Source organism: Pseudorca crassidens, chromosome 5, assembly GCF_039906515.1.
Source record: "Pseudorca crassidens isolate mPseCra1 chromosome 5, mPseCra1.hap1, whole genome shotgun sequence".
Classification (NCBI taxonomy): domain Eukaryota; kingdom Metazoa; phylum Chordata; class Mammalia; order Artiodactyla; family Delphinidae; genus Pseudorca; species Pseudorca crassidens.
Window position 1 is genome coordinate 138,209,262 of NC_090300.1, and position 21,452 is coordinate 138,230,713.

The 21,452-nt window shown below is 46.2% G+C and overlaps 1 protein-coding gene across 1 annotated transcript in view; it reads left to right on the top strand.

Annotated features, from left to right (window-relative positions):
* The window catches only part of ITSN1 (intersectin 1), a 232,299-nt gene extending 222,902 nt beyond the window's left edge, over positions 1-9,397 (top strand). The window contains exons 34-39 of the mRNA XM_067739398.1: positions 444-656; positions 1,672-1,793; positions 2,854-2,936; positions 3,217-3,300; positions 4,121-4,294; positions 6,775-9,397. Of these exons, the coding sequence (XP_067595499.1) occupies positions 444-656; positions 1,672-1,793; positions 2,854-2,936; positions 3,217-3,300; positions 4,121-4,294; positions 6,775-6,923 (825 nt within the window). The 3' untranslated portion in view covers positions 6,924-9,397. The remainder of the gene's footprint in view (positions 1-443; positions 657-1,671; positions 1,794-2,853; positions 2,937-3,216; positions 3,301-4,120; positions 4,295-6,774) is intronic.
* The last annotated feature ends 12,055 nt before the right edge of the window (positions 9,398-21,452 follow it).

The window sequence follows — 21,452 nt, forward strand, 5'->3', positions numbered from 1 at the left end:
CGCGTAGGACTGTCTGAGCCTGTGCAGGGCCATCATTGGAGCTGGTTCACGCCACCTCCGGCGGACTAGCCTGCACACAGCACATACCCGTCAAGGAGGGAGAGGGCTGGGTGTTTTCTTCCTGCTGCCCAGTTTCCCCAATAAACACAAGGGAGAAAAGCAGCAGTCGCCCTGAGACACTGAGCAGACCTCAAGGAAAAGCATTTGGAATTATAGCCAAAGATCATCTTGACACGTGGAACCTCCAGAACCACGACTTTGACTTCTTGGCTTCAAAAGTCCCTGCCTGAAGTTTTCAAAGCAGTCCTTGATGTGAGCCTAAGTTACAGGCCTCAGATTCTGATGGAACCCATGCTTTCAGATGCAGAAAAACAAAACAAAACAAACAAAAAAAATGACCTCACTTCATCGTGTCTTCTTTGGGTTTTGTTTTCCTTTCTCAGCAACTTGTGTTCAATTCAGTGACCAATTGCTTGGGGCCACGCAAGTTTCTTCACAGTGGGAAACTCTACAAGGCCAAGAGCAACAAGGAGCTGTATGGCTTCCTCTTCAACGACTTCCTCCTGCTGACCCAAATCATAAAGCCCCTGGGCTCTTCGGGCACCGACAAAGTCTTCAGCCCCAAATCAAACCTGCAGTATAAAATGTACAAAACCGTAAGTTTGATTCTAGAGTGCACTATCAGGGTTGATGTTTGGGGGGAGGAGGAAGTTTCCAAAAGGAGCATTTCAGCAGGGTTTAGGGGCTGTGGCATACAGGAAGTGCAGGGGCTGAGACAGGATTTAGGGTGACCACAGCATCACGAGTCCAGCAGTATCAGAAAAGGAACGACGCTCAAATCCATTGACAAAACATCTATTAGCTGTCAAGTGGCTACTGTGGGTCCCCCAGATGTGTTGAAGGTATGCCTTGCCCTGGTGGGGTTCCCGGTCTAGTGTGGCAGGTGTGGGAAAGTTCGAGACTAGAACTCAAGCACCCTCTTCCCGAACATTCCCAGATCTCCCTCCAAACTTCTCCAGATTGTTTGGAACATCTGTGCCCCTCACCTTTTTCCAGCAAAAGCCAGTCTAAATAGTCAACGTGTAGAGAATTTTCCTAAGCTGTTTATGTGGTCTGCTTCTACGTGCATGGCTGTGTTTGTGTGTCTTTGTGTCATGGGATATTGTTTTTCTAAACTTGTCTCTGTGTGGGTATTTTCACAGAAGAATTCTCTCTGAAGCAGCAGTTAGCTTTATTTTGGGGAAAAGCACAATGTACTTATGTAGATTGCCACTAGCAGCTTTGTATGAACAACTTGGAGAGAATTGCTTGGAGGTAGAGTTGATGGAAACTGCTGATTAGGATATACTATGAGAAAAACAGACCCATCAGTTCTTATTCTGGAGGACTTTAAAAATACCTGCAAAACAGAGGGGGGAAATCCATATTTATAATTTGCAGTATCTGAAAGTTAATATGAACACAAAATCATTATTCTGGTATAGTTTACTGAAACATCCTCCCACCCCCGCCGTAGACACACACACACACACACACACACACACACACACACCCTTCACCCTCAGTCTAGTTTATTAGAACACGTGCACATAAGCACACACATGTACTCATAGTTTATTGCAGTACACGGCCCCCAGTCTGGTTTTGTAATGGCTGTGCATTATTTTTCAGCCTATTTTCCTAAATGAGGTTCTAGTAAAATTGCCCACTGACCCTTCCGGGGATGAACCCATCTTCCACATTTCCCACATTGACCGAGTCTACACCCTCCGAGCAGAAAGCATAAACGAAAGGTAAGACCTGCCTCCTCACTGGCACTGGGCGCCCAGGTCCCACCAGGTGTAGGACAGATGTGGGACATTTAATTAATCAGCAGGTCCCAACGTTCCTTCAGTTGCAATGCCACCCCCTCTGGCTGGAGGTGGGGTGGGGGCATGAGGGTGGAGCGGTCTTAATACGTTTTTCTAGAGCCTCTTGGAAGTTTGACCCATGGCATGAATTTTGCAAAGTAAAAGACATTGAAATGAATTTTGCTTGAGAATTTTTTAAAAAGCAATTTTCAGAGTTTGAGATAAATGGAGCATCTCATTTCCCAAGGTTTCCCAGGTGGCAGAAACCAGTAGGAAAGTGATTTGGGGATGGATAGGACCACCTAATCCTGACCCCCTCCTCAGCTGGCTCCCCTGGACAGACGTTCTGGATCCTAGAACTGTGGGCATTTTTGCTTTAATCTCTTCTTCAAGGTTCTGCCCCGGAGCCAAATGAAACAGATTATTTTCTGAAGGGTGAACTTGACATACGACCTACAGCATTCCAAGAGCATTTGTGCCAAAAAGCAGGAAATTGGCTAAAGTCGTCATGCATATGCTTCTCAGGAAAAGGAAGGGGAAAACATCACGCCAAGATGTTGGGGAAAGCCAAGATGCTTTCCCCAGCGTGTGTGTGCTCTTTCACAGAAAGTGGTTCCTTATCTGGGAAATGGTTTCTTTCCTTGGATGGTTTAGTAAGAGAAATCCTTCTGGCCTTATTGGATTAGGCAAATATGTGATGCTTTTCAAGAAGGAAGGAAGAGGTGTTGTTGCCAACATCTCCTCCAGGGCAGCATTTATCATCATAGATTTTCTTCCATGGGGACGCAAACTCAGGTCTTGAGTACATCAGTAAAAATGTCACTCGTGCCTTCGTTGTGCATGGTAGAAATCATGATTAGCACCATGTGACATAAAACCAGACTTTCTTTGCTGAGCCTTTGTTGTAAAAATCAAACGAGCAAGGCAGAGTCCTAGAAACTGAATTTGTACAGACCTGAAGCCTGAGTTCTGTTTGGCACCGTTCTGTCTCTCCCTTTCCAAGGACCGCCTGGGTGCAGAAAATCAAAGCTGCTTCTGAACTCTACATAGAGACGGAGAAGAAGAAGCGGGAGAAGGCGTACCTGGGTAAATACAGAGCCATTTGGTTGTGCCTAGAACCCTTAGAGCTGGAAGATGGGCCTGGGGGTAGGGGAGAGCCTGAGGGGGCAGGCACGCGGAAGAGGGAGAGCGGGTTGCAAGGTGAGGGGTGGAGGGCAGATTACAGGATCAAGGAAGCGAGAATTCAAGGTGGAGTAGGGGTGGGGAATTGTTCTTGCAGGGGAGCATAAGACAGATCATGAGGCAAACCAGAAAGGCAGCAAATCCTAAACGGGAGCATTTTGTGTTGTTTCTCTTGCCGTCATAGTCCGTTCCCAAAGGGCCACAGGCATTGGAAGGTTGATGGTGAACGTGGTTGAGGGCATTGAACTGAAACCCTGTCGGTCACACGGTAAGGACCCAAGAGGCCCCCTCTATCACATATTAGTGGTGGAAGCCTTTTCTGCATCCCCTCCACCTGGCTTTAAAACAAATGTGCTGTTTCCATAATCCTCAATTTCTTTCCAGACTTGGTTTTTGTAGCACTTGTTAAAAAAAAGTTTTTTTTTAATTCTTTTCCACCGTTTTGCTTTCGAGAAAGATCTGAGTGGCCGCCCTTTCACAGTACAGTCAACCCCTCTGTATCTGCAGGTTCTGCACCTGCGGATTCAACCAACTGCTGATCGAAAATATTCGAAGAAAATTTGAAAATTTTCCAAAAAGCAAAACTTGAATTTGCCACACACTGGCAATGCTTTACATAGCAGTTACATTGTATTAGGTTATTACATGTAATCTAGAGGTGATTTAAAGTATATGGGAGGATGTGGGTAGCAAAGACTATACCATTTTATCTAAGGGACTTGAGTATCTGAGCATTTGGGTATTTGTGGAGGGTTCTGGAACCAGTCCCCGTGGATACTGAGGGATGACTGTGGTTTTGACACAATCTAGGGCTAAAGTGAGGAGACAGGAAAGGCTTAGTTTTGAAGCCCACTAATGTAATTATTTAAGTATTATGAATATTTAAGTAGTATACTTTAAGTGTGATGCTGGATTGTGTGAGTTTCCGCCTGGATTCTCCATTTTATGCAGCTTATTAAGTGTGGCATTGGAGTGAGATCAAAATGAGGGGTGTGGTGGGAACAGCTGCCACATGACTGTGACCCCGCCATGCTCACCCAGAAGAGCTGGGCGGCAGGCGGGAGTCAAGCAGGCTCTGTTCCCTCTAGGAAAGAGTAACCCGTACTGCGAGGTGACCATGGGCTCCCAGTGTCACATCACCAAGACAATCCAGGACACTCTGAATCCCAAGTGGAATTCCAACTGCCAGTTCTTCATCAAAGACCTGGAGCAGGAGGTCCTCTGCATCACCGTGTTCGAGAGGGACCAGTTCTCTCCAGACGGTGAGTAAAAAGCGGCCCCGAGGTACCCTTCCCCTTTCGCTGTCACTTGGCTTTCATGGATAAATATTTTCTACCTGGGAACTTGGTGCCCAGAATTTCTTGGGCTTCCTGCCAGAGAGATGAGGCTGGCATTAGACAAGACTCAGCATCCCTTGGAAAGAGGCCTTCACTGATGCCAGGTTGTCTCAGAGAAGGTGGACAAAGCATGCTCGGTCTAGAGTGGTCCAGCTGCCCTAGACAAAGACCATGGTCCCGTGTTTCCCCAAAGCAAGTAAATGCAGAGAGAGCTATACCACAAAGCCTCCACCCAATTCTTTAGTCCTTGGCTAAAAGCTATGGTGAAAATTCATAAAATTAGCCAGTAGAGCAAGAAGAACATTAGCCCACAAAAAACGTGGCAGAATCAATCAGTGCCCTTTGGGTGACATTTCTGGTTAATTAAAGGGATGGGATCGTGTTGGATGCATCATCCCTTCAACCAACTTTCTGTTTCTGCTTGAGCCTGGAAAAAAAATGGGACTGGCAGTGATTCTGAGAAACTTCTCTCTCCCTTCCTCAACGCAACAAAAATAAGAGAGTAAGTTTAAAGATTGCGGTCTCAACCTAATTATATTCAAAGGAGTAAAATTAAGTGCTAGGAGTGAGGGTCCAGTGCAGGCATGATCTGTGCAAGGCTTAAATTGCTCCACGTGGCTTTTGTCTTTTCGTACTTTTATATGAATTATCTCATTGTGAGTTAGTTACTATTAATTGTTGCCCAGAGATGGTCACATAGCTGGCTAGATGTTAGAACATGACCAGACCCATCTGACTCATAAGTCTGGGCTCTGAAGCACTGTGTTTCAATGGCAATTTGGTTTTAAATTTATTTTATTTATTTATTTTTGGCTGCGTTGGGTCTTCCATGCTGCGCACATGCTTTCTCTAGTTGCAGCGAGCGTGCTCGCTAGTTGTGGCTTACGGGCTCTAGAGCACAGGCTCAATACTTGTTGTACACAGGCTTAGTTGCCCCGCGGCGCGTGGGACCTTCCCGGAGCAGGGATTGAACCCGTGTCCCCTGCATTGGCAGGTGGATTCTCAACCACTGAGCTACCAGGGAAGTCCCTCATTGGCAGTGTTTATTCTGATAAATAAAGGCTTGAGGTTGGATTTATTTTAGTAGTGAAATACCACGACACAATGGCAGCTCCATTAGAGTTTAAATTGCAAATCCTAGTATTGTTCTTACTTCAAAGATCATTTCCATGAAATGCACAAGGGGAAAAATAAACCGGTATCTTCCACCAGAAAAAATTCCCAGGTTTTAACCGTTGAAAGAAAAGCTATTTCCTGTACAAGTGTTCCTGGATCATAGTATATTCCAAAAACTAATCGTTGAATGAAAAAATGAAGGAGTTAATGGTCTGGAGGCCCGTTTAACACCCTTGTGCATTTGCACAGCGTCAAAAATTGTTTCAAACACGCTCACGTCCATTCTCATACTGACTCAATATTGGATAAAAAGTGGTGTTGAGATAGTCCTGGGAGCATGGCTGGAAGCACGCAGCTCCCGTGCTGTCACCTCCTCCCCACCCCCTCAAGTTTGCTCTCTGGCACTTACAGTGGTGCATTATAAGGACCAGCCCTTGTTCACCATCCTTGACTTTTCCAAAAGGAGTGTAACATTGCGAAGCATGTTCCTGGGTCAACCCCTGGGAGAAACTACTGTCCAATTTTTGTCCCAGAAATAGCTGACTTTCTTCTGGGCAATTTCTTTAAATTTCATGTAAGTTGCAAATTGTGCAGCTGATAGGACATCTGGTTCTGCATTGCCTCCCAGGAAGCTCATAGCCCTTTGGGGGTCCTCCAGTGTGAGGAAAGTCTGTGTTTTGAGCTCCTTCTGGGCTCTCCTTCATCCCCATCCTGGTACCTTTTTGTTTTCAATTCATTTAAAAATTATGCTGGGCTTCCCTGGTGGTACAGTGGTTAAGAATCCGCCTGCCAATGCAGGGGACAAGGGTTCAAGCCCTGGTCCGGGAAGATCCCACATGCCGTGGAGCATCTAAGCCCGTGTGCCACAACTACTGAGCCTGTGCTCTAGAGCCCCCGAGCCACAACTACCGAGCTTGCATGCCACAACTACTGAAGCCCGTGTGCCTAGAGCCCGTGCTCTGCTACAAAAGAAGCCACTGCAATGAGAAGACCCTGCACTGCAACGAGGAGTAGCCCCCGCTCGCCGCAACTGGAAAGGGCCCGCGCGCAGCAACAAAGACCCAATGGGGTCAAAAATAAATAAATAAAATAAATAAATTTATTTAAAAAAATTAAGAAAATAAAAATTATGCTGTCATTGTCGTCCCTGGATTCTCGGAAACTGACCTAACTCCCTTTTGGAAGAAGGAAGAGTATAACAATTTGCTGGGACATTCCCCATATGGCAAGTACCTGCCTTGAAGAGAAGGCATCCTCTCTGAGGAGGGTCTGTGTGTTTCTCCTTTCAGATTTTTTGGGTCGGACGGAGATCCGCGTGGCTGACATCAAGAAGGACCAGGGTTCCAAGGGTCCAGTTACAAAGTGTCTCCTGCTGCATGAAGTTCCCACGGGAGAGATCGTGGTCCGCTTGGACCTGCAGTTGTTTGATGAGCCCTAGGGAGCCGGCCCAGGGTGTGCTTGGCAGCGTTCCAGCCTGAGGCAGCGGATGCTGTCTGGAAATGGTGTTGCTTTTCGAGGACCACTGTTTGGTGTTCAGCCACAGGGCAACAGGACAGCAAAGACAGGACCCTCAAAGCTTCTGGGAATACTTCTTGACAATCCTGCCCCCTAAACAATTTCCCATTTTGTGAAGCGAAACTGTGTTTTCCTTTGTTTTCACTGCAGGACTCATCATGGCTTCCAGGGTCTTTGAAATCCCATCGCCCCTAGCTACGTTCGGTTGGGAGTCTGACCCATCCCTGGGCCTGAGGCTTGGGTCTGGTTACTGTAAAATAGATTTATAAATGCCATGTCTGTATTTTTGGAGAACTCATGTAATCCTCCTGTTTCTTACCTCCACCAGCCTCCAGGTAGGCCCCCTGACCTATGATGCCTGAGTCCTTGGTGTGTTTAGAAATAATCATGATGATCTTGTTATTGCTTCAGAATCTCATTCTCCCACTGGGACCTTATTTGAAATGCTCCCCTGCATCTGATCACTCGGGAGACGGTCGCCTGATCAGACACTGGTCTAGCTCTTCGAAGAGCTGGTCCATGGAAGATTCCAGCAGTTGTGCTGTTAGAGCATTTCCAGTCTCCTCCAGGTCTTTTATTGCTAGACGTCAATGAAAACTATCACTGGCTACTATCAGGTGATCTGATTCTGATTTCCAGCATGCTTGGAAGGTGGTTAAGGAAGGTTGTTACCTACCAAGTTATACTCTGCTGGATTAGATCACTGCAGGTCACCTGAAAGGCTAATTTCCGACATTATGGGGTCCTGGTTGCCAGGCCGGTTGGAAAATGCTCTCTTGGCTTGGAGGTCCTGTGATGTTTCACAAGAGTAGTTGTTGGTGACCAGATCTGAGCCTACTCCTGCCTGATTATCATGGGAAATTTCTGCAGATGTCTTTGGTACGTTCCCCGCAAAGGCATCCCCAAGGTGTGAGAAGGAGAAGTGACAATCGGTGGAGGAAATCTATTACGTGGTGGGGGAGAGACCTGAGAAGCATGGAAGCCCCTCAGTTCCAGGGAAGAAGACCTGAGACTCCTTCCCAAACCCTGCTGTAACACAAGCAACCTCTCAGTAACGGAAAAATACATGGCGTGTTGGCAGTCAGGAGTGTATGAACACGTGCGAAGTCTGGCTTGTGCTCTTTGAGTTTCTCTCCTTAAATGCCAGGAGATAGGCTGCTTAACCACATAAGAACTTGATTCGCTAATGAAAAGCGTGGGCCGTATTTTGTTTGCATGATAATGTTCTCATCATCCCAGTTCGTGGTTTTCATCTAATGTTCTTTGCGCGTTCTCTCGGTCCTTGAACCTAGCTTTCCTGTGTGAGATGGCGTTCTCTTTGATTGCAGGTCCTTAGAATTTAATTAGGGTTGTAGAAACACTTTTTGAAGATAGCATCAACCTAGTGGCAGAGTGAACTACCCACTTTGCTGGGAACTGAATATGTCGTGTCATCCTTTCCCATAAGAGCCCTGTCATTGTTCAAGCGATTTTTAAAATGTGTGTGTCAGAAAAGGCAACAAAGTTTACATTTCATACTTTTAAGAAACACTCTATTATTTATTTATTAAAGATAGTGTAGACTTTTGTATCAAGAACAACAGACATAAGTATTTTTTGAAGCAAGCAGATATACCCTTTAGTTAGAAACTCTCAACTGAAGACCTTAGAGACCAGGTTCAACTTCAAGCATGCATTCGTTTACCACTTTCCAGCAGCAGACATGGTTCAAATACTTTAAGTTTATATTTTTTGATGTTGTTAGGAAACTGTTTTAAATTAAATCTATGAATAGACCTACCAATCATGCTTTCCTATTCTATAACAAATACAGTTTGTTCAGTGTACTTCTGAAGAAGGACATATTACTATGGTAGAAAAAGAAGGGTTACCTGTGAAAATGGGGTCATATTGGGTCACCATTCCAATCCCTTTCTTTCTGTTCTCCCTTTTCTTCATCGGCTTTCTTTGCGTGTGAATGCCGGGCATCTCGGTTCACGTAGGGAGGATGCGATGTGCTCAATGACAAACATCTTGTCACCTTTCTAGGTCCACCAGGTCCCCCACCCGCAGAGTCCCATTATCGGAATTAATGTAGCATGAAGAAGCAATATGTGAATTTTTTTCCCAAGTGACTATACTGAGCATCCTTTAGATGCTCCTCCAGGGTAGCAGTTCTGTCCCTTGTACTCACTGGGGTAATTTGTGAGGTGACTGATCCTCCTTATGGATGAGATAGGCTGGCCCTCAGATCCAGGTGTGACTCGTGAGTCATGTGTGATACAGGAATGTGGGTGATGCGTGGAGTCTCAAATTCTTTGACCTCTAGTCCTTCCCTTCTACCTTTTGGGCTGCCCGGGCTGTGTTTCATAGAGATGAAATGTCCATTGCCAATAACTTTCTATCTCTTAGCTCTTTGCTTTTTTTTTTTTTTTTTTTTTCGGTACGCGGGCCCCTCACTGTTGTGGCCTCTCCCGTTGCGGAGCACAGGCTCCGGATGCGCAGGCTCAGCGGCCATGGCTCACGGGCCCAGCCGCTCCACAGCATGTGGGATCTTCCTGGACCGGGGCACGAACCCGCGTCCCCTGCATCGGCAGGCGGACTCTCAACCACTGCGCCACCAGGGAAGCCCTAGCTCTTTGCTTTCGAAACACAGGGTTTCTCCAGGCCACTACCTCCTGGCATTCCGACCCCAGCCCTCTAGACACCCCCACAAGCTTCCCTTTTCTCTGAGCTACGCTGACCTCCTCTAAGCCCAGCCAGGGGCCTTTCTGCTCACAGGGCTGTGCCCTGGGCTTCATTCAGACCCAGGGCTGGCCTGACACACAGAGAGAGACCTTTCTAGGCTGGGGTCTCCACGGATGCTTGAGAAACTGGGACCAGGCTTCCTATGTGCCCCTGACCTCTGATGGCAGAGGAGAGAGCTATGCTCCCAAAGAACGTTCATGTTAAAAGGATCATTCTTTTCTTCTTTGGTTTTTGAACAATTTAAGAATGACCTAAGTCTATGAAAGTAACTGATTTCAGCTGGTTGAGTGGCATTGAATTTAGTTGGAAAAAAAATCCATTGGAAAATGGATAAATTGCTCACTTGCATTGTCTCGGTGACCTGGTACCCCAAACTCCTGTCTCTCCAGGAGTTGGCTGGTGCAAGCGTAAAGCCACTGACCACAACAGAACAGGGGCATTCTAGAATCTGATGGGACTGGAGAACAAAGGGGAGTGAATAAAGTCTTCTGGTTCTATTTAAAAGGAGATCCTTGGAGTCTGTTTGAGAGTTTGCCAGTACTTTGTATGAGCAGAAAAAGACTTCTCTATCTCTACTCCAAATAATTTTTTCCTAATTGGTTGGGCCTTTTTGATTCGCAAGAAGAATATTTGTTTTGTGTATGTAAAGATTTGAAGAATTTCCATTGGGAACAGCAAGTAGTTTTTCATTTTATTTCAATTCACTGCATTCTCCCTTCTCTTTGAGGCTGGAGATGAGCTTACAGCGGACACTAGCACTTTGAAATGGACGCCTGCATACTTTAGAGGTGGCAGGGTAATTTCAGACTTGAAGTTAGTGTGAGGTTAGCATTGGGTCTGCCTACTCCAGATGTACTTGCTTTGAAAGTTCAGAGCTTCCTGTGCAGAACGTGAGGAGATGACAACAGATGAGGCTGGATATTCTTGTTTGGATTTTAGGATTAGAACTTTAATTCCTACCAGGTGGAAGCATAATCAGTGAACCAGTGACACGGTGAAGCCCTCAGATGCTGTGGCCTGAGCCACCCTAAGGGGTATCTGGTAAAACTAATACCGCCTTCTCTTTGCACTCAGGGGCTTCTCCTGACTGCAGGGAATGGCTCAGATCTGATGCCAAGACTCAGCTGGCAGTGCCCTGAGCCATGTTTTATGGGGGCCACTTAGTATTGTTTCAATATGGTTGGGATGTTTATTGCACCTGGAAAGCAGCTGTTTATTTGAGCTAGAGGAAAGGAACCTTCTAGAACTCCCATTTCTTCACCCTGCATTGTGTCAGTTCCAGGATATGTTTGTAGGTCACCAGGCTCAGCTAAGGTACATAACCTGCTATCTTTAGGAACCAAAATCTATTCCTGATAAGCATGGAAAACTCATGCCACATGAAAGATAGAAAACTTCTAATAGCTCCCTATCTTGGAAGCATTAAAACCCAGATGCCAACAGTTGGAAAGTCCCATGTCCGGGTTGTGGCCTCTCAGTAACACAGTCAACACTGTTAATAGCGCGCTGTTCATTCAGGGAGTCCCCATTCTGGACCAAAACACCATCCGAGGGGCTGGGAGGTGGTGAAGAGGGGCCTGCCGTTGTGGCTTTCACAGACTAATTGTAGATCTAACTTTAAGTCATTTGAATAACAGCCAGTGCTTGTAAAAATTCATCTCCACCTCCAAATAATTATTTCAGTGACATGCAGGTTCAGTCAGTTCCTCCACTGAAAGGAACCCTCTTTAATCTGGCCCCGGGGAACCAGAAAACACCCACATAATAACGTGTTCATCACTATGTGTGGTTGTCATATTTCAGGGTAAATTTGCCCCTAGTGTATGTCAGGGTGTTTTGTGAGTCATTTTTTAATATTTTGTTCTACTTTCTATACCAGCCTACATTGTTAAAATCATCTGAAGAGAGTGAATATTTAGGATTCAAAGCCCACCAAATAAACTGTTCAGAAGTGGGCTTACGTGGTCAGCCTTGAAAAAAGTTGAACGTTTCTCTGATATTTACTGAGAATTATCCAGTAACCAGGGTTTCTTTTTATGCAGTGGAAAGAATGCATATTTTTCTGCTAGGAACTCTGCTTTTGTACTTTTTTCGTTGAAAAGAATAACATTCCTATGCGGCGGTGTTCCTAAAACTGAGTTCCTTTGCATTTTTCCTCTCATACTCAAACCCCTTATTTCCTCCCATTTCTCTGTCTAAACAGAATGGGGCCTGGAGCAAAGAGGGTGATGCAGGAGCCAGAAAAGGGGTGGGTGCTGGTGGAGTCTTTGCAGTGCCTGGTTGAGGAACCAGCAGCTGCCGTTATACCCACTATCACCGCTAGGGGGCGATCTCCCTGTTGGAAACTTGCAGGTCCCACTGGCGGATCCCTGGGCGCTGGCTCCACCTACTGAAGCTCCCGGGCATTGCTCTCGTGTAAATCACGGAACGAACTTGCTGGGTCTGAGACGGAAGGGGTGGGGGGAGGGTTAGAAGCCGGCGTGAGACTCGAACCCAGCACCCCTGGGGTACCTGGTGACACCTTGCCTTTCTCTCCTGCTGGGGTTGGGGCTATAAGGGGTTCTTAGCCTTCCTGCCTTTTCTGCATCTGCTTTGATGAAGGCCCCTGAGATTCATCCCAGCAGGGGCCTTAGTTGCAAGTCGGAGGTGTCCCCCCACTGCTAGGCTGACGCGGGGCGGGTGCACTGGGTGAGGCGCCCTCTCCCCAAGAAGGGTTCTAGAAGTAAGGTCCCCTCTGCTTGATTGGATAGCAGAGTCTCTACTTGGAGACTGTGACTTCTGGGCTTTCGGATGTAAAGGGACTGTTGGGGCCATGCAGATCATTGCATGGTGTGTGTGTGTGTGTGTGTGTGTGTGTGTGTGTGTGTGTGTGTGTGTGTGTGTGTGTGTGTGTGTGTGTGTGTGTGTGTGTGTGTGTGTGTGTGTGTGTGTGTGTGTGTGTGTGTGTGTGTGTGTGTGTGTGTGAGGAATGAGTGGATATGGGGATTGAACAGGAAAACAGGTTGGTCTGACCCTCCCAGAGTCACACTCAGGACCCGCTACATATTTTGTGGGCTGAGTGCAAAATGAAAGTGTGAGGCCCCTTGTTCAAAATTATGAAGAATTTTGAGGTGATGACAGCAGAGAATTAAACCAAGAGCAGGCCCCCTTAAGCACAGGGTCCCATGTGACTGCACAGGTTGGACACCCGTGAAGCTGGACCTGGTCACACTGTATTTTCAGTTGATTTTTGAAGCAAGTGGGGCTTCACCTTTGGCTTCTTACTTTGTAAAGGCACAGATGGTCTGGACCAATCACAGGGTACAGGACCCAAGCCTCTAGCTGACAGATGCGCCTGGTCTCCGGGCTCCAAGTCCAGGGCAGGCCATGTGTGCCAAGAGGCCTCCAAGCCTTTACCATTTAACCCACTGATTTGAAATAAAACCCTTCCTTTCAGTCGTTAGTCATCCACTGGGGGCTTGTCTCCTCTTTGCTGGTAGGACAGAGAGGCTTTTCCAGCCTCTGCCTTTCAAGTGACCATCCAGGTGATGGTAACAAGAATGGGGAACTGGCGGGGGTAGGGTAGTGCTCAGTGCCTCCTCCCCTGGGGCTGGACGTTGCACCTGCATCTCCACTCCCTGGAGAGAGGGAAGCCCGCTGCCACCCTGCTCAGGCTGGTCCCTTGCTCCACAGGTGTCCGGAGGGCTCCTGCTTCAGAAGGGCAGCAGCTTCCCAGCTGGGCTCTCCCCCATGGGATCCCATCCATGAGCAGGGTGATGTGGGGAGAGAGGAACGACCCCACTGCGTGAGTAGCCTCGAGTTCTAGAAGACCACGTGCCGGGGAGGCAGCTGACCACGGAGTTGCCCCTCCTGCCGTGTGGTTATTGTTACTTTCTTTCGCTAGTGTTTTCTAGCACTCGGCTGGATGCTCCAAAACCTTTGCACTTCTGCTTTGTCTTTGCAAATCGATTTCACTTCTACACACACAGAGCAATAATCCTGTCTATGTTTCCCGATTCTGTCTGGGATTATAAAGTTTGCTAAGTAAAAGTGTTGAAAGAAAGTTGAACAGATATATCAAATTCACCTTGCATGGATTTGATGGTGTCACTCTGAACGAAATAGCAAATTATAGCTTTGTTTCTACGTGTAGTGCCATCGTCCAGACTACTGAAAGTTCAGAAGTGTTTTCTAGAAGCATTTAAGTAATATTGTGTCAACGTTAGTTTTCATGAATGAACATTTTGGTGTACATTTTACAAATCAACATCCTTATAATGTCATCTGCTAAATATTCACTATTGGAAAGTAGATATTCTAGCAAGATCTTTGGTAATGATATTTATTTTAACACATGCATTTAAAACATACATTGCCAATAGCCCAAGTGTCTTTGGACTGTAAAACCAACTTCAGATCTTGTCTGCTGAAGCCCAGCAGGCTGAGGTCTGTATCCTCCTGACCCACTTCTTTTACCCCTTCATAGCCCTGCCTAGATAGACAACTTGGCAATCAATCATACAATTCATGTCCTATTGCCTTTGCTACATCAGCTTTGTACCTTCACATCTATAGGTGGTCAATATATGTGTAAATACATGTAAACAGATGAGAATCTGCAACAAAAATGTCCTGTGTATGATAATCAGTTCTTAGCTTCTGATTTTCTGCGTTTTATACAGTTTCCAGCTAAGAAAAATGCAGAATTCCACTACATAAAGTGAAAAAGTTACGCTCTTTAAATGGTCTGTCCAGAAATCTCTGCTGTATGTTTATGGGAATGTCCATGACTAAATGTACATATAGCGTGTAAGAGGCTATGGTTAAATGTTGCATAAACTAACACAGATTCTGTAGTTATAAATATTTAACTTGTTATTGTAAAATGTGATTTGTCATTGAGAGATTATTTTTCTGTATGTATATGAGAGTATTTTAGGAATCTAATTTAAGTGCATAAAACTATAGAAAAAAATTAAAAACCTATCCCAGGAGTAGAAAATACTTAATCAGATTACTTGGGTTCAACCCAACTAAATTTCTTATATTAAAAAGAAAATCCGAGTTACATACGTTAGAAATTCAAAGAAGTCATTTTTGAGGGGCATAGAATGTGATGAATTTAAATAAAGTGGGTGGTGTTGTGATAAACTGATAAGTACCTTCTAGCCATGACCTTGGATGAGACCCAGGTATTTCATTAAACAGGTAGGACAGGAGGATTGAGAGCCTGTTTCCCATCAGATCTGTGTGATGTGCTCCAGAAGCTTCCATGGGTTCTGGCATATTGGTCAGGAATCTTGGGTGGACCTAACCATCCTTCTAGAGAGTTCCTGACGTGGGAGGGAGGCCACCCCCTGACCCACCCTGGCTCACCCTTTGCAGTTCTCTTCCTGGATAGATTCAGCACATCCCTTTGATGTTTGCGTTTTCCATGAAATTTCCTGGGGCATCCTCACCGTCTTCACCTATGGCACTGCTGGGTGGGTTGAAGGATGAAGTTTGGGGCTTTGTGGGTTAAGCTGTTTCTGGCACACAGAACAGGCAGCACAGAGCAGCCTCCTAGGTGCCTGTGTCCATGATGGAGACCCCTGGGCAAGAGGCCTTCCTCTTTTTCTCTGTCCCAGAAAAGGGTCAGAGGTCCAGGCTACTTCTGGGGCACAGACTTTTTATACTTTGCTACCAGAAATGTCCCCGCAGGCCACCTAGGGAGGGATGGAATGCAAAATCCTGTGAAACTCAAGGTCTAAACCCCTGAGAGGTACATTCAGAGGTCATTTCAGGAGGTGGCAACCCCGTGAGTGCAACCCCTCCCTTAACAAGCTGGGAATGATGAAGTGGTGAAAATAGCCAGTTCCTGGTGATCTGGGGGTGTTGCATGTGGATCACCATTTGTGGAAAGTTGAGGGCCGTGGCTTGAAAAGACAAATGGGGAGTGCGTGCCTTCGGTTTTCAACAAGTTGTGTGCTTCCTAATAATGTCAACCAACAATCAAAGTCCTTTTTCGACATGCCTGAAATCGGCAAATGCTGGAGTCCAAGTGACCTCCTGGACTTCTGGGGTGTGGGGAGCTGTGATTTCTGGAAGCTTCCTGGAGTCTCTTGTCATATGAGTAATCTGCAAATCTCCTTGAGGAACTGTCCATGTGGATGTAACTGACTTCATTTCCAAACATGGAGCTGTTTAGAGATCTCTTTGTTCAAGGTGGCCAGGGAAGGCCATCTAAAGCCAGCCAGCAGAAGTGGACAAGCTCCGGTCCACTCACCCAGTGTAAGTCCTGACCTTCTTCCTGGGCACCAAGCCCTCGTGGCTGGTGTGGCAAGAGGGCTGTGAGTGGGAATGAGTCAGCCGGTCAACCGCCCTTTGGGCCCTGGTTGTTGCAAAAGTCTGGGGTCAAGAAAAGCCAGAGGATGTGGGGTCCTGCCCAGTAGTGACTGCTTCAAGCCATTCCACTTAGCCTTCATCTGTTTAGAAAAGAATGTATCAATCCTGACATGAGTCCTTTGTGTTTCCAGTGACAAATGGGTCACAGTGCTGGTGGCATATTGCTCCCCTTACAGCCCTGCCCGGGGGTGGGACTAAGCCACCCCTGATGGACGTCCTGTTGACTGTAATATACTTCTGTTGCCAAATAATGGTACTGTTTAATTTCCCATCAAAGGGAGACTATATTGTTTGATGTGTAATGTCAATGGAGTTCCAAAAATTACTAGACACTATTATAAATTGTAGAATTACATATTTGTCTAAGGTTTGATGAAACAGGGCCAAAACATTAGGTTTCTTTTTTGTTTGAAAGAAGCTGAGGTTACTTTTGCTGTCTGAGCATTCCTTTGGCACCTTATTTATGTAAGAAATGTTAAATTTTACTGGTCAAGATTATGATAACTGAGTTTTTTTTTTTTTCCTTCTTTAAACCAGTAGCAACATCAATACAGATGGCTATTCCTGTGTATCTTGAATCTATAAAGAAGAATCTCTTCCAAACAACTCTTTGGTCATTTTGACCTGTATGGTTTAAATTCACATAGTTCATGAATAAAAGGAGAAAAACCAACCCTGTTACAGTGGATTGATTTGGGTTCTTTCTGCCCCACCTCCTTTCTGAGCAGACTGACAGCTGTGCAAATGGCATCTCTTTCTGTGTGTTTCCTTTTCCCACAGACAAGGCTATAGTTGTGGAAGGAAATTTATGCAAAAAGAAACATAAAAAACCAAACCAAACCAACCACCCTTTCAACACCCCCCATGTCTTTTTCAGACAAATGTTAGCACAAAGTAGAAATGGATTTCCTGTACCAAGTACTTCTGAGAATTTCAGAAGTTCTATGTTGTGTATCATGAGACATGCCAGGGGATATGAGGGGAAAGCAAAAGTGAATATTGTCTTACAGAGACATTCAGAGAGATTCCTCAGGCTTTCCCCAAAGAAGTTTCCAACACAAAAAACTCCACATGTTCAGAACTTTGACTTAACTCTGGGTTGAATTAGCAAACCAACATAGAATTTTATTGTAACCTAAATTTCCATGGGAAAGCTCTAGCATTTTCTTCAGTTCTGGTTTTAAGGTAATTCCTCCTTATTTCATCACTGATTTATCTAAATATGATCAAATCCCTTAAATTTGCTGGTTGGCTTGGACACTAGTTGAATTATTATAGCACATTAAAAAGACTGATTCTGAAGCAACAAATCTTTGCCTTTTTTAAACCAGTAGGCCCCATTTTTGACAAACATAAAAAATCTTAGGCCATTTTCTTGGTTGTTATTTGAAGTTCTAAAAATAAATTAAACGTCATTGAAAAACAAAGAAAATAAAGTACTTTTTCCGAACTACACCTAGTTTTCTGTGAGATTGACAAGGTCCCCCTTGGTGGGTGGAGTGAATCACTGGTATGAAACATGTTGAATAATTGCCTATTTCACTACATTTAGTAACCAGCATAATCAAGGCAATATTTTGTTCTAGAATATCTATTGCTTTCCTTCTAATTACAGAAGTAATATTTGTTAATGCAGATCATTCAGCAAACACAGAAAAATACAAAGGAAATAAAATCACTTAATGGGGTATTCTTCCACACAAAAAAAAAGTTAGCATTTTGATGCACACTCTTCCTGTTATTTTTCTGTGCGTGTGTGTGTGTGCATTGCATTTTAGATGCTCTTGTACTGTTTATAACCAATAAACTTGAACAATTCCCTTATGCAAGGCCCTGTTCAATTACACAATTTACATAAATCATCTCACTTATATTTTGATTGCTTTCTTTTCAATCAGATCTATATCTATATCTATCATCTATCTATATCTATCTATCATCTATCTATCTATCATCTATCTCCATTCTTCAACAACTTGATTTTTAAGAACTTCATAGTATCCCATTGCCTGAATGTATTCCAGTTTACCCTAATTTTTAAAAAGAATCATGAATGGTTACATGTTGAGGCTGCTTTAAAATTTTCACCGTGGTAAAAAAGTGCCGTGAAGAATATCATTGTCCACAGATCTCTGGGTTAATCTCTGATGACCATGTAAGGCAGTGTTTGAAGCATGTCACCATTTCCCCCCATTTCTATGCGCTTAATTTACAGGGAGGTTGTTGAGTTTGATTCTGAAGGATATGGGCAGTATTACCCCCAAAGATATTTTGTCTATCAGCCGTCACGTATCTTGGAAACTTGTGGTTTGACAGGGGTATGCAGTGTGTGATGCCCTGTCTGGTGCAGTGTGAGCCCTGCTGCCATCAGGAAGCAAGCCAGGAGGAAGGCAGGTGAGTCTTGGCGAACCAGAGTGTTGGCTGGGTTACAGACGCAGCTACTGAGACTTAGAGACCCATCATCCCGTGGCTTCAGTGACAGGTTTATTCTCCTTCATGTTAACAGCCCAGAGGTCCGAGGTCAGGCCTGGCAGGGCCTTGAAATCACTTAGCTTTTACCTTGAAGTGCAGCTGCTCCAGCTCCCGCTGTCTCGTCCGCATCTAGCCAGAGGGAAAGGGAATTGTGTGCCTGGTTCTCATGAGGTCAGTCGGGAAGGCACACACATCATTTCCTCTCCTCTCATCTGCTGGAACTTAGCTCCGTGGTCACATATCTCAAGGGAGGCTGGTAAATGTAGTCCCCGGCTGGGTGGCCAGATGTCCAGGTGAAAGTTAGGTGACTGGATACTGGGGCCACACACCAGTCTGAGTACTCCCGGCTCCTGGGAAAGAACCGCGGAACCCAAAGTGGTGTCTCTGTCAGTGGACATGTTAGGTGATTGTGGAGCTGGTTTGCCAGGAGGAGGCCAGATTTTCAGCAACGTGACAGCCAGGAGGGAAATGTCATGGCAGATGGAGGGCACATTGATCTGAGCCCTAGGATGTGGCCCTGGGTCCCTCATTGCCCTGCAGGACTTCCTAGCTGCCGTCGTCCTGCCCCTGCCCACCCAGAGGTAGTTCTGGGAAGAGAATCAGTTTGCTGTCCAAACACTTGGAGGGTGACCAAGGAATGGGCGCCTGCGATGGCTGTTGTCTGGACCACTCTATCTTCTCTAACAAGGCCCACAGGAGGGAAAGTGTAGGGGAGAGTTGACCCGGGTTAAGGGGTGAATCGGGAGCATCTTAGGGACAAAGTGGGAAGGGACACAGGGACTCACCTAAGATTAGCTTGGCTTGTTGGCTCCAGTGATGAGGGACCATGTGCCAGGGTGTGGCCAGTGACAAGCTGGAACAAGCACAAAATGGGGCAGAGGTGGGGGCAGGAGTAGTGAAGGACCTGGGCTCTGGGACCTGTCCCACTAGCCATCCAAGCCCGTGGTCCTGAGCAAATCTCTAAGGCCCCTCCATCTCTTTCCTCATTTGTAGAGTGGGGTGATGTCTGTCCCACCTGGACCACAAGGCTGTTACAAAGCTTAGTAAGATATACATGAAATGGCCTTGAAAACTGCAGAGCATCCTTCACTTAGGGGTGTTATGTCAGGATTAAGGGCATTTTACTGGGGAGAGACTTCCCTGGAGGACCGATGGAGCGAGTCATCCTAATGATCTAGTAGGAACCAGGAGTTCTGAATGACTCTTGAAGACAGGAGAGTCTGGCAGGCAGAATGACTTGCCAGATGACCTTGCTTGAGTGACTACTACCTGTCAGGTGCAGTGTTTAACCCCCGGGGTCAGATGGCCCAGAGATGTCAGAGGCCTTTGGACCTTAGTAACCAGCACCATTTGCTGACACCTTTACATCTGTGAGACCTGGTACTAAGCTCATCATAATCTTGCTTCACTCTCGCAGCCACTCAGGGAGTGGGCATTACTGCTTCTTCCATTTACAGGGGTGGAAACCGAGCCTTGAAGGTGGGACGCTTCATGGGTTGGAACAGCAGAGCCTTGCACATACACCCCCCAAATGCCCCAAGATGCGTTCTCAGTCACCTCGTCTACTGTTGCAGAGAGCAAAGCAGTGAACATCACAGGACTCACCGCGGACAGCATGTCATATCCCCTTATGAAACTTCCTGTTGAACGAGTTTTGTAGAGTGGTTATTACTCCCGACTAGGTCACTCTACAGTCTGGGAAAGGGTTACTACCCCAGTGAAGTAATACATTCACTGTGGGTGCAGATGTTATAGTCCTGTCAGGATGTATTTTATGACCTCAAGTGTGGTGGCTGCATGTACACCAGGTTGTGTTTGAGATATCTCTTCGGGCAGTTTCAGGATAATTGTAATTATCAGAGAAGCAAAAAGATTTATTTCAAGTTTGGCTCCCTCAGCCTGGCTGGAAAGGCCTTAATTGGCAGGACCAATGGGCAGAAGTTCTGCCACACATCAGGGACTTGCATTTATTTATTTATTTACATTTTTGGCTGCGTTGCGTCTTCATTGCTGCATGTGGGCTTTCTCTAGTCGTGGTGAGCAGTGGCTTCTCTTGTTGCAGAGCACGGGCTCTAGGTGCACGGGCTTCAGTAGTTGTGGCATGCAGGCTCAGTAGTTGTGGCGCACGGGCTTAGTTGCTCCGCGGCATGTGGGATCTTCCCAGACCGGGGCACAAACCCGTGTCCCCTGCACTGGCAGGTGGATCCTTAACCCCTGCGCCACCAGGGAGGCCCCAAAGAGCAGTGACTTCTAACCATCAGTGTACCTTCCATTGGAATACCTGCTCCCAAGAGGGGAGAAAATCCTGTGATTCCATTCTGTGCAGACACTCCTGGCCATTCCTTGGTTCAGAGGACATTCTCGGGGGCTGTGCACCCGGCTGGCTGAGAAAGCTGCCATTCCGCTGCCTTCCCTTGCGAAGTGCACAGCTCTGATGGGGACCTCTGTGCTCAGTGGGGTGAGGGAATGAATGCTTGTTAGCAGAGTAACTGCTTTTAGATTTTCTAGATTCTAGACTAGAGGCATCTTTTCGGAAATAATCTCTCTGAAAGCTTTTACAGAAAACATTACTCCCTTTAAAAGTAGGATAATGTGGAGGGTGGGACTGTAGGCCAAATCACTTTGGGCTCAAACAAGTCCGAATGCACACGCTGGAAGTACTTGTTAAAGAGTTCAGCAGGTGAGCACAACCTGGGCCTATTTGAAGGACTCTGTGCAGCCCAGTCACCTGGCTGACATGGGACCCCAGGGGCACAGCAGTAGGGGCTGGCCCACATGCTGCAGAAGCTGCAAGAAGCGTGAAGCAGCAGAGGAGGAGCAGCTGCCAGTGTCTGACCAGCGTGGGCTCAGGGACCACTTTCAGTGTCTGACTAGAGATGGGCCCCAGCAC